At 44.4% G+C, this 13135-nt stretch overlaps 1 protein-coding gene across 3 annotated transcripts in view; it reads left to right on the plus strand.

The window, feature by feature from the left end:
• Positions 1–12282, plus strand: part of LOC121614958 (phosphatase and actin regulator 1-like) — a 47744-nt gene extending 35462 nt beyond the window's left edge. For all 3 annotated transcript variants that reach the window (XM_041949063.1, XM_041949064.1, XM_041949062.1), the window contains exons 5-12: positions 257–599; positions 1807–2012; positions 2921–3077; positions 6509–6564; positions 7671–7732; positions 8892–9032; positions 10837–10913; positions 11079–12282. In XM_041949063.1, the coding sequence (XP_041804997.1) occupies positions 257–599; positions 1807–2012; positions 2921–3077; positions 6509–6564; positions 7671–7732; positions 8892–9032; positions 10837–10913; positions 11079–11094 (1058 nt within the window). In that variant the 3' untranslated portion in view covers positions 11095–12282. The remainder of the gene's footprint in view (positions 1–256; positions 600–1806; positions 2013–2920; positions 3078–6508; positions 6565–7670; positions 7733–8891; positions 9033–10836; positions 10914–11078) is intronic.
• The last annotated feature ends 853 nt before the right edge of the window (positions 12283–13135 follow it).

Consider the following 13135-nt stretch of genomic DNA (forward strand, 5'->3'; position numbering starts at 1 on the left):
TAAATTCCCCTGTGGTCAGGGCAGCTGGACTCTCTCTGTCACTGTCAATCTGTCAGTCAAAGGGAAGAGGCATTACCCTGGCCTAATTCCCACCACTCGGCGCTGAGGTCTGAGCCACGTCTGATCGTCCATGAGCTCTGTTTATCTGTCTGCACCAGCAAAGTGGCGTGGATGCGATATAACCTCAGTTAACCCAGTAGAAATGTTCCATAATCCACCGTTCTGTCCTGCTATACATGATTTCTTTTCCCTCTAGATTCTTGCCAGCCAATGAAGTTGCCCTGTATGCCCGGTGGAAAGCACTCCCCACCCCTGCCTCCCAAGAAAGTGATGATATGTGTGCCTCCAGGGGGGCTGGACTCCTCGTCCCCTTCTCCGTCCCCCAATCCCCTCAGCGCTCTCTCCCAAAAGTGCGCCCCTTCCCAGGGCATGACGCTCCACCACGGCACGCTGCTGCCCTCCCAGCTCGCTGGCCTGTCCAGTCTCCACCAGAGCCACGGTCACCCGCTCCAGCTCCAGTACGGCAGCTTGCACGCGCCCAGCCGCATCATCGAGGAGCTCAACAAAACCCTGGCGCTCTCCATGCAGAGGTTTGAAAGGTTAGTAGCCGTCAGGGCTCAGGTCGTCAAATCTGATTGTCCGCCAGTGACGGCAGGGAGGGATTATGGGTCGTCTTCTATTTGTCTGTGCATCGCACATAATGTCTTGGTTGGATTTGGGGAATGAAATGTGTCAGTGTTTCAGGCTGGCATATAAAAAATTTCCCCAATGGAAGTTATAGCTGCATGCTGATTGGCTCAGTAGAAATGTTGCTGCTGACAACATGCTTCCATTATAAAGACTGACTGGCCTTCATTTGATGAGGCTATAACCAAAACAGCGCTAATCAGAGTAAGTACTGGGGGGAAAAAAACATTAGAATTAGCTTAGAGCATCCTGGTTGATTAGGTTTTATTTTTGTGGCCACTTGTCCACTACTCCCAAACATATCCTGGTGTTATTGAGGTCGCATCCTGCCATGTAGCGCTGGCGTACAGGTCTAAATCAGCACACTGCCTCACAGGGCAACATGGCCTAATTTTGAAGTAAATGTGTGTATGTGTGGGCACAGGCTCATGGAGTAGGCGTCCCTCCAGCAGTTGGCCTGACATAACATGACCAGCTGCTCTTTACAAGAGCGGCGTTTCTTCATGTTTGGAGAAAAGGGACGGGATAGCGGATTGGACATTATGTAACCTCTTACATTAGGATCTCCTTTTCACCGAAGCCATTTGCGAGGGGATAAGGAAGTAATGGTCCCGACATTGCTCACAATTAGTCTGAAAGCTTGAAAAGGGTTACGCAACAGTGGCTCATCACAAGAAGCCCCAACTAGACTGTGATTAATCAATCTATCAGATTTGTCACTGGTTAGTGCTTGCATGTGAGTGTCTGCTCCTGAAAGCAAAGTTCATTTCTGTCGCCCTGTTTTGAATTATGCAAGTTGTATAATCAGTGAGTCTTTTCCTCTGTGTAGTTCAGAGCATTGCATGGGATTGCGTAGGACTGCACAGAATTGCAGTCGGCGTGTATTCTTTGTACTCCAGTTTCATTCATACGGAGGTAACATCTCCTCTGCCTCTGTATCCGGATTAAAATCCCACTAAGTTATCATTAGGCTATGCACCAGAAGCCCCTTTGTTGTTTTGAATCTCTTCCTTTTTCTGGATTGAGGAGATTTATGAGGGTTATTGTTTCAGTAATACCAAGATAATCTATATGACCCATTACATTAATGCCCACATTTGGTCTCTTTCTCTCTGCTAGCTCTGCGCTGCACGGCGTCGCTCAGTGTGTTCCCCTGGATAGACGAGAACCGCCGTCTGTGATCATCGACTATGAGGACGACAAGGAGAACATGCCCAATGAGTCTGACTACGAAGATCTGCCCAGCATGTATAAGGACGAGGACGACGACGTGGATGACGACGAGGACGAGGACGACGACGAAGATGACGACTCCATATTTACGAGTGAGTGGCAGCGGTTATGGTGACCTTGAGGGGTCCTGGATGTTTAAATGGCACAAATGAGGAGAGAGTTGGTTGGTTTTCTCCAAGATGCTTTAAATGTATCAGCAGAGACCTAGAATCTGTCTATTAGGGATTTCCCTCATCTATTTGTTGTCTGAGGTAAAGACAAAGGCCGGTTGTAGAGAGTGCCAGAAAAAAGCATAGCGTGCCTTGGCAGGAGAGCCGTCTTTGTCGATTTTGCTGGTTTTGTTTACAGACATGATGATGACACATTCGCTTGACTAATCCTGATCGACGGTGCTGCTAGCTTCACCCGAAGGCTCCTGGAACTCAGATGCTGTTTGACCTTCAAAGCGGGGCCAAAATTAGGTTCACAGAAGTGTATCCAGCATCACGCTGTCATCCGTGGAAACGCTTTTCACTCGCGACCTCTTCGCAAAACTGCTGAACTGCGCAAAGCTGTTCGTCTCTTTGACACTGTATCCCGGTTTCCACATGAGAGCGTGCTGGAGTTTTTAAAGGTTGCGATTGGCCATGTGTGAAGGAATCGTTTATTATGCCACATCATGACTTAAAGGGGCATTTAAAGTATGAGGGCTACTTAAAGGTGCAGGGAACATTATAGGTAAATATGTGTTGTGAGGAAGCATCAAATTACAGTCAAATCACCAGAGAATTCCAAATTGTACAGCTATTTGAGTCTCAGCATCAAAACATTAAATAAAGATGACAGTGTTTAAGTAAAAAGGCAGCAATGACGAATTATTTTTTATTTTAAATTGTGTCAGCTGAATCCAAGCTCTAATCTATTTGAAACAATTGAAACGGGCAGTAGAATGAAGAAAAAAAAGGTCCATGCCTTCATGCCTGCAGCTGCTCCCATGTTTAACAGTGGTGTTTGGGTTTAGGTACCCTGGCCCAGAAGGTGCTGAGGAAAGACTCTTTGGCCATCAAGCTGAGTAACCGTCCCTCCAAAAGAGAGCTGGAGGAGAAAAACATCCTGCCCATGCAGACCGATGAGGAGAGACTGGAGTCTAGGCAGCAGATCGGCACCAAACTCACAAGGTGAGACGCGTTGCACACCCGCATTTTTAAACTTGAATACATCCACATGCATGCACAATTTATGGGCCAAATATTTTCAGTAAACCTGGTTGATTTTGCTGCCAACTCAACAGCAGCCGCCTGAAAACGGCACTGACTCTTCTCAGCCAAATCGAGCATTTTGTCTTCGTTTGGGCTGACGATGGCCCAATATCCTGGCTGATGGAACCATGACTCAGTCCAAAGCCGATGCAAATATGAGCCTTTTTTCTATCGAAACACTTTTATATCCTTTCATTTTTTCCTTCTCAACATCCGACAAGGATAAACGCTTTATCTTGTTAAAATGAGGCTCTGAAAATGGAGCTGACCTAATTTCAGCAATGCATCACCCCCCCCCCTCTTTTTTCTTCTCTTTTCTTCTCTCCAGCACTCTCTCTCACTCTCTCTCTCCTCTTTCTTCCTCCTGCCTGACTTCCTCCCTCGCTGATTGAATCACCACGGTGATGCATGTGCCAAACTATCTCCACCCGACTCCTCCACACAGCAGCACCACGCAAGCCACTTCATACCAGCAGTTTACACACACACAGACACTCTACACTGGTGCAGTGCGTACAAATCACAGGAATTTGTATACATATGTTCAGATCATAAATGTGAGTTCTAGTAATTGAACAGATCAAACAACATAATGTTTTTTCCCCAAAGGCTCACAGGCCTCATTTGATTCCACTCTTCTCTTTGAACATGAGTTGCCTGTCTGAGCGAAGGGGATGTAATGATGTGTTGAGAGAGGAAGAGAGTGTACGGGTGAAAATGAAAGCCTGGATAGTATAATACGATTCGTGGGAAATATGGTTGCAAGGGAGAGATGGAGTATTATCTGGAGACTTTGGCACACAAGTCGCTATTCCCCACTGTGATTGGAACACAGCGCGTGTTCCCAGAAGGGCTGCCTGCCTGGTTGTCATGTTCCCAAAAAGCTCTGTCACAGTGTCCTCTGCGCAGCGTCGTCTGATGCACAATTCCTAATTTCACGCTTTTTGCCGGCAGCGTTGTGTCCTGCAATGTTGTCGCTCCTGCTAGGAATTGATTATGATAATGCTATTCTAGGACGCGCTGACCTCAGCTTACTTCTATTGACCTCATTCGCTGGGAAAACCCTTGAGACCCTTTATCTGAAGGGTGAAAGCCGAGCGGAAGAGTTCCAGCTTTTACCCTTGAGAACGTTGATAAACACTGCTGTGACTTTGGCTTATTGTTCGTGATCCTTGTTTGCTTTAGAGTCTTCTTTTTTTATGTATTATGTCGTTTATGTATCCTCATGGAATAGAACATTTTAAGAAATATGCGTACTTGCTTTCTTGCTGAAAGTTAAGCCTCGACCACACGTGTAGGGATATTTTCCTCAGTGTTTGGGCCTCTCGCTCACATTCAAGCAGTGTTTTTGGTCACTGAAAGAACAATAACGATGACTACTGGTTAGTTTATGTTTGTTAGTATAAATAATTAAATACAATTGTTTGTGCTTTTATATCATTACCACCAATGGAGAATAAGCTCTACTATTTGTGCACACCTGTGTGTAGGGGTAAATATCTGAGGGTTAGCTTAGCTTAGCATAAAGGCTTGAGGAAAGATGGAACAGGTAGTAAAAACATCTGCATGCCAGCACCTCTGAAGCACACAAACTAGCAGGTTATATTTCATCTGCTTAAACTGTTCCAAGAAACCAACGTTTTAAAAAGCTGTAAATGCAGCATTGACATAAAATCACCATTAAGTTGTTGTGTTCAGACAGTTGGCTACTTACACACCCACGAGGCATTCATTTAGAGTCATGTTTCTGGGCACCTGGTGGATGGATGGATCACATAAAACCCAAAACAACGATCTTAAAGACACTAAACTGCTCTGCGAGGAACTGCAGAATCTGATCATTCTTTTTGAGTTTGTCATAATGAGCGACACCTTTCACATCACACATCACAGTCAGTTGATCCACTGTTTATCAATAAATATCTATTAATGCAGCTTTAAACTAATTATTCTTCATATTGGTCCTTTCATGAAACCTTGTGTAACTCCTTATATAATCACTCATGTCTCCAGTCTTCATATTGCACAGACCAGGCAGGCAGGCACTTAGTTGATAATGACGATGCCTGAAATAAACCCGGTTGTGAGGGAAATAATTTTGTGAGAAGCAGATGTTTGTTGACTTATCTGTGCATGTTAACTTACAGTAGCTGCGTTTCTGCTGCTGTGAGGCTGATATAATGCTCAAGCCATGCCCAAGAGGCAGAGGGCTCCAGTCTGAGATTCTGTGTCCTGGCTTTTCCCTCGAGTGGGAGCAGAAATGACACAAGATGAGATGAGACAAGCCGGTCTGAGCGCAGACCTAACCCTGCATACAGCAGCTCACAGGGCCGAGCAGCTCCAGATGGCTGTCAGATCTAACGAGATGGAGACAATCATTGATCCGGTGCCTACACTCAGGTCTACTGCCGCAGGGTCCTGACACAGTGCTATAATAAGAGTCCCCAGTCGAAGGCACTTAGAGTGACCTCTCAGTGATTGCCTTTGGGTATCCTAGTCATTTCAGCCGCTTACAGATTGAGGAAATTGGAGATAATCTGTGCAAAGCGTATCCGTTCAGGTGTCGTAGGAAAGAAAAACTGTAATGTTGCGACAGTGTCTGGCTGACATGGTGCATGTGTATGTGGTGCGTGTCATGGTGCTCATGGTGTATGTGTGTGTGATAGGTCGTGTGGAGTGTTGAAACCTTTCCCATTCAGCCTTATTCAGCATCGGATGAAAGCTGAGTCTACAGGAATATCTGGCTTTTAACTGGCAGACTTCCCTGCATTGCACCAACGTATTACCATGCAGTCAGTCTGTCGGAGGAGAGGGATTGGTAATCATGGCTGACTGAATTTTGGGGAAGTGCACCTGTCAAGCTGTTATAAAGAGCTTACGTAAGATGCAAATCTTTCAGCTGTGCAAAAAAAACAACATTGAATCTTGTTGCTGATAAATAAGTTGTCCTCAAAGTAAGGAAACGCCGACTTGATGTATATTTAATTCAGTTTGGGACTGCCACATATTGCATTTTACTCTAAGGCCACGTTTGCCGGTTGTAAAAGTACTCATGCTGTGAGTCAAAATGTCAATGAGATAACCTTGCTGGGAGTTGCTGTCAAAGCATTGAAGTGAATACTGGGCAGAATGTGGGGAAGAAAAAGCTAAACTGAGAAGCTTTGAACCAGTGAGGTATTTACACAGATTACCATTTGAACAATGACAGTTGACGATGACATGATGTTACATGTGAAGCAGGTTGATTTGCATGAGAAACGTTAGCGTTTCTTCTCATGTTGATTCAGTGTTGCCTTGCTGACCTCGTGCCTGTGATTATGTGCTGACCACGGATGCATGTTTCTAACCAGGCGCTTGAGCCAGAGACCCACAGCGGAGGAGCTGGAGCAGAGGAACATCCTCAAACGTGAGTGTCTCAAACATGTGTATTTAACACTGTCTGCAAGCTGCTAAAGTCAATTCAGAATTTTTACCAAAATGCCCTCTCTGACTGCATGACAAACACATTGCAGCGAAGCATGCTTCCATATTTGCAGCAGTCGTTATTCGCACGCAGGCTTTACATAGTGCAGCCTGGTGAATTGAGAGGCCTAGTTATGTGAAAGCTAGTGGCATACATCTCTCCCTTTTATTCCTCTTCGGTCTGCCTTTTCATCTGAGGCATGCAGGCAACAGGGCTCCCTGAGGACTCCATGTCCAGGAAGACTGGTTTCTTAGCTCAAACACATGCAGTATCAGAGAGAGGCAGTTCTGCTGCCTGGGACTCTGCGGCTCTCACATCAAAGACTGATTCGCCAGCAGTTCCTGCTCTCCTAGAGGCTCCTGCATGATTGGCAGGAGTGCAGGAGGAAAATACAAAGTCGAAGGATTCATGAGTGACAAGTCGTGTCCTCCTCATCACTCTCACACATACAGTAGCAAGGTTAAACAAACAGGCCTTTATTGTGCGGTGAGGCGCCGTCTGGAATCCAAAATTGCAAGTAGTACTATGGATACAGCGAGTTTTCAGCACAAGCACGAATGCAGTTTGAAGGCTGGTGCTCTTGCAAACAGGAGCAGTGTCCCAGAATGCCTCTTGTTTACTCTTGTCTCTCTTTTTCACTCGCTTCTCTGATCCGTTGTGTCTCTGTAACTGACTTTGAATATATAGTAAAACACATGGATGAATTTTAGGAAGACATAAGAACTTGAAGCGATCAGCAAATTCTTTTTATTCTAATTTTTAAAGGGGTCAAGCACTTGTTCGTAAACATAGACCGAAAAGCCCTGAGACAACTTGAAAGGAACAAAGCGATCATTGTCCCCAGATACCCATCCCTAATAGTATTAAACAGCCAATGATGGAAACTATTTTAGGCTTTAAGAAACTTCTCGAGTTTGGTGTGAATCTAATGAGACATATTATGCAAATGATGTGTTTGTTCTCCTCTCAGTAATTTCCAAACATTTCGTACACGCTGTTTGCATGTGTCTGTACTCGCAGTGCAACACTTATCATTTCATTCTCTGCAGCCCGCAATGAGCAAGAGGAAATGGAGGAGAAGAGGGAGATAAAACGGAGGCTAACACGAAAGGTGAGTCCAAAATAGCCGCAAAGGTGCGAACCCTCACTTGATGTCCAAGCATTCGGAGGGGGTAAACTGTTGGCCAGTATAAACAAACACTGTGACAGTCACTCATCTGTAATTAGAAGGCCTGTTATTGTAGTTCTCAGGTTTCCCCCAGGAGACACCGGTGTCCTTGTTGCCCTTGGCCCTTTCGCATGTTGACTGCCAAATCCTTCGACCCCGTAGGGAGGTGTTGAGCATGCTCCCATCACTTTCAATTAGATTATAGCACTTTCAGCTCACCTGCAGACATGCTTCTCTAAACAACAACCTCACAGCTGACAGAGGAATTCACTGTACGCATCACATGCTTTTTGCTTACAGCATTAAACGAGCCCTCCAGTCACTGATGCTTGTGTTTTAAGCGAAATGCTCATCCTATACTGTATATCACACTAACTACGCATGCATAGAACATTGCACATGTAAATAACCAACATGCATTTTTGGACAATGTACTATATTGATCAATGATTATTGATTTTTGGAGACCAATACAGATATTAAAGAGTTTAAAAAATCTGCTAACAACACACAGACTGATATTCATTTTTGTACAAAAGTACAGAACAACATTCACGATCAGGATCTCTTAAATTCTACTGAATGGAACATTTTACGGTGGAAAAACAAGCCTGTCATCTTATAAGATTTAATATAAGATTCGTATAATGAGCAAATGTTTCTTAATTAGTTCATGGGCCTAATATCACGTCTTCATTCAGATCACGAGCATCTGAGAATGTAATCAGTGCCGTCAGCTGTGACACTTATCAGCGAATTCAACTGCGCAAATGAGGTGCACAGCTGAAGGAGCTTAAGTGATAAACTATGTCATGTTGTTGCAATGTTAGTAAAGAACTCCTTCTCTAAAGAAGGTCTGCAGGAACTGAAATGTTAATTAGATGCACTGATTCAATAAATGGCCTGAATGCTGGAGCTGTGTGTGTGTGTGCAATGTGCAGCACTGTGATGTAACTCCTCTCTGACGCACCTGCATAAGAAACACTGGATGTGCAAGTCATTTTGTCCGATCTCTCAATAAGGATTTGGAGATGCTGCAAATTGTGGCAGCGATGAGGAATAGTTTTCTGTACTCCAACTCTTTTGTTTGCTCTCGTTCCAGCTGAGCCAGAGGCCCACTGTAGAGGAGCTGAGACAGGCCAAAATTCTCATCCGATTCAGTGACTATGTGGAGGTGTCAGATGCCCAGGACTACGACAGGCGGGCAGATAAGCCCTGGACCCGGCTCACAGCAGCTGACAAGGCCAGTATCACTTACACTAATTAAATGGAGATAATCTTTAAATAATCTCAAGAATCCCTCCTTGCCTGCTTTCAAATTTCACCACCACGCCCTGCCCGCGTCTCACATGATGAAACCTGTAACGCAGGGGAGTAACGGCAGAAGGATGTGTTCCTCCTCTCGTGTTACGGCAACTTCTACCTCAGCTGTTTGGTTCCCCTTTGCCAGTAAACACCCTGGAGCAGTCCTGCTGCTCGCTGCCCGGCGGTCCACGCTTCTGACTTAATGAGTTCTTGATCTTTTTTTCTTTATTTTTTTTAACGGCGCAACGAATCTGCTTCCTTTGCTTCGACGATGCGCAGCTCTGAGCATGCCAGGTCACACCTGAGGACCACTCATGTGGAAATCACAGGGATTCAGTGTTTTGATTATGCAACAACTCCCCTTACATAAGAGAGTAATCGGACAAGCAGAGCCTCAGGACCCCTCAGCCGCAGCGCCGCTCCGCTGACTTATTTTTTTTCCTGCTTCTACCATCCAGCACAGATTTGAATATTGTTTGCTCTCCTGTCGCAGAAGCATCCTCCCCAAGGCGGGAGACATGTCCCCTTAAGTCATGCAGAGTAGCAAAAGCAGTGACATCACCTGGCTGGGTTGCTGTCAGACATAACATTTTAGAGGCCTTGGGCAAGGCATTCACTGCCTCAGTGGTGCTATTTGGAGTCCATGGTTCATTGGACAATGTGAGCGTGCATAGCTACATTAATGGGAAACAGCTTTGGTTTGTGCTCAAAGACCTTTTCGGAAAAGAGATTTTTTTTTTTTTTCATGACTCCACGCCAGCGACAGCCAAGGCCAGAGGCGTTATGTTTTCAGGTTGTCCATCCGTCCGTCTTTACATATGTCGATCTGTCCCACTCTCATGAATAACTCAGGAACACCGTGACGAAATCGCTTCAAGTTTGGCACAAATGTACCCTCGGATTCAAGGATGAACTGATCAGATTTTGATGGTCAAAGTTCGCTGTCACCTCCCAAAGCAAGAATCCATACACAAATGATGCCGCACAGAGAAGACAGCATGTTTCTCACTGCAAAATTATTCATTGCAATCATACATGTCACTATAGAGATACCGTCCAGTTATCCAAAAAATACACTAAATACCTTTTTATTGAATTGCTTCAAAGTCTGCATCGGCATATATTATATGAGTTTGGACAGACATTTGATTTTAATGAATGTCTTAATCTGCATTCTGTAAGTGGCGAGGTATGTAGGAATCTCATTTAGTCATTTAAAGTTTAAGAAATCGCCCCACAGTGTCTCCTACCGAAACAATCAAAGCACGGCTTGCTTAATTTCCAGTGTTTTCTATGATTTTTTTTCAAACTGAAAATGTGTACGTTCTGAGCCTGCATCACCTTAATATACTGTGCAGCTTTCTGTGCAGCGTTCTAAAAATAAGCCAGCGTTGGTCGAAGCTAAAAACAGTATGTCAATGCTTTTTCTACGTGTGTTTTAACATATGCACATCCCTGCCAGCACCAATTCTTTATAGTTAAAAACACCAGCTGACGGCCCAAGTAGACGAGCAACAGATTGTATGCTATTGTTCGTCCTCTTGGATGTCTCAAGAGGAGGAAAATCGAGGGCTCTTGTGAAGTAAGAAGAGAATTCAGCACAATCATTCATGGCCTTGAGATAAGCCTAAATGATGCATGACGCATGCTAAAGGAGGTAGAGTCAGGGCTCCGAGGGCTGCCGTTTGTGTGCTAAGCCTCTGCAGCTTTCCTCAAATTTCCTTCTTGTTTGTCCTCTGCAGGCAGCTATACGGAAGGAACTCAACGATTTCAAGAGCAATGAGATGGAAGTGCACGAGTCGAGTCGCCATTTAACCAGGTAATGTGCAGCGTCCGCCTTGACCGTGCATACCTTAATATCAGTTCGTGCACAGCAGCTGTTTGTATTCTGGAGGCATTGGCCGTACAGCGCCGTGCGCTCGAGATGAGGTGATGAAATGTGATGAAATGGTTGAAACAATACTTTTTTCGTTCATCTTTTCAGGTTTCACAGACCATAGTAGACCACCACTCACTGTCTCGAGCAGTGCCGGACCGGCGCTCTCCTCCACTGAGAACCTTAAGTGCTGGACAGTAAAATGGTGCCCGTTTCTACAATAAGGCCATGTCTTCTGAAATGCCTTTTCAAGACCCACACAACTGAGTCGGTACTACGCTCCAAGATGCAGACACCCACTACTCCATCCACTGTAGTAGCACATAAATGACTCCAGTTGATTCACATCACCCCCTTTATGGAATTTGCTCGACTGTCTCTCAAACCTCCCCGCTGAGCTCTCAGGCAGGTGGCGAACGGACAGCGGGAGAGTTTTTGTTTGCAATTGATTGCCACTCTCGACAACCTAACTGAGGGCGACTGTACCTCGGCTCATCAATAACAACAGTGGACTTGTCTCAGTGGACATGTTTTTATCCCTCTTCTTTATTATGCCGTCACTCCGGACTCCTCCAGCCCGCATGGACCACTCTGTGCAAGGATGCAGGGGGGAGACTGTTCTGAGCTCAATACATCAGCAGGAGATCCATCTTCGCTCCACCTGCTGGGATTGGAAGCGGCTCAGAAAGACACACGGGAGGAGGAGGGAGGTGTCCAACATTAGAATCATGTGCAATATTTTTTTTTCTTCTGCTTTTCCTAGGCTTTAGCACCCCCTGGAGTCCTCTCTGTGTCATTACTATGTAGTCCTACTCCTGCCCTCATACGTGCAATTCTCACCGTACCGACAATGTTGAACATCTAATTGCTAACTGTGAATTTGAGAGATTGGGCAAATGCCTGCGTTCTCTCCAAATGTACATTTTGTTTATACCGAGGAAGGAAAGTTTAAAGAAGAATCATGCTTGACCGAGTTTCATTCACGTCACAATCTTAGGAATTTTATTGTGAAAATTGCAGCTGGCAGATATATTCTGACTCCAGTGTGTTGCCAGTTACGTTTTATAGGTTTTTCTTTGTTTTTTTGATAGAGGCACTTAAACCATAAGTTATTAATTTAGATGTTTTTACATGTCCCAGCACCAGAGCTGGCTCACCACATTGTTATCTGCCATTTTTTGTGTTTGCAGCAGTGTGTTTAATGATCTTTGCTCATAATGTGCATTGTATTATACACTTTACTTTTATACTCATAAGCTTTTGACCAAGCAATATCCGTTGTTTGTAGAGAAAAGGTTAAACTACAGGTGTACTCCCCACCTTTTTTCTTTTTTTTTTTTTTTTTTTTTTTAACTGTGCTGATACACTACGCCTCACTTCAGGGTTTTACTTTTCTTTTCTACTTTAGGAAGGCTTTATTCAGGAGGACCTTTTCAGATTTTTTCTCGTCTGAGCCACCAAAAGCATCTTTCACAGCTTACCAACACAATCGGACAAGATCTGATTCGGAGTCGAACAGGACGGCGCGTTCTCAGTTTTGAAACAGGATTTTAGTGAATGCATTGAGTCAGGATTTTAAAGTGTTTTTTGCTAAAGTTCTTTGCACTGTTAAGAGTTTGGCTTTACAATGGTCACTGTTTTAAGGTCAGGACTCAAGTGTGTAAAATATTGTTAGATTTCTGATCTGTGACCATTTTGTTTCTTCACGTTAAAGTTCTTGTTACCTGACCACTGATCCTACACCAGTATTCCAATGCTCATAAGCTTTATGTACACAGACTATTTTTATTATTTTTTACTGTATTACTTTTAAAGTTGCAATATGAAATTCGTGTTTGTCGTATGAAGAAAAGCGGTAGAGGTGAAAGGCTGTCGGCCGCCTACTATAATGCATCTGTCTGCAAAGGAAAACGTGTTCTCTTACTTTCAAGGTCCCGATCAGTGACGGTTAGATGACCCTATAAAACCTGGGAACCGAGAACATAGAAAATTGTTTTGCACTTTGTGGTTTCTAATTGAAATAATAAGGTTTTTTTTTTTTTAGAGTTTGGAGCAGTTTCAACCCAGAATCAGGACCCAGATCATGTCACATTGGTCCTTTTTTCAAATCAAAACGTCACTGGGTCATCTAATGTCACCCACTTTGAAATATGAGGTATTTTTGT

Source organism: Chelmon rostratus, chromosome 12, assembly GCF_017976325.1.
Source record: "Chelmon rostratus isolate fCheRos1 chromosome 12, fCheRos1.pri, whole genome shotgun sequence".
Classification (NCBI taxonomy): domain Eukaryota; kingdom Metazoa; phylum Chordata; class Actinopteri; order Chaetodontiformes; family Chaetodontidae; genus Chelmon; species Chelmon rostratus.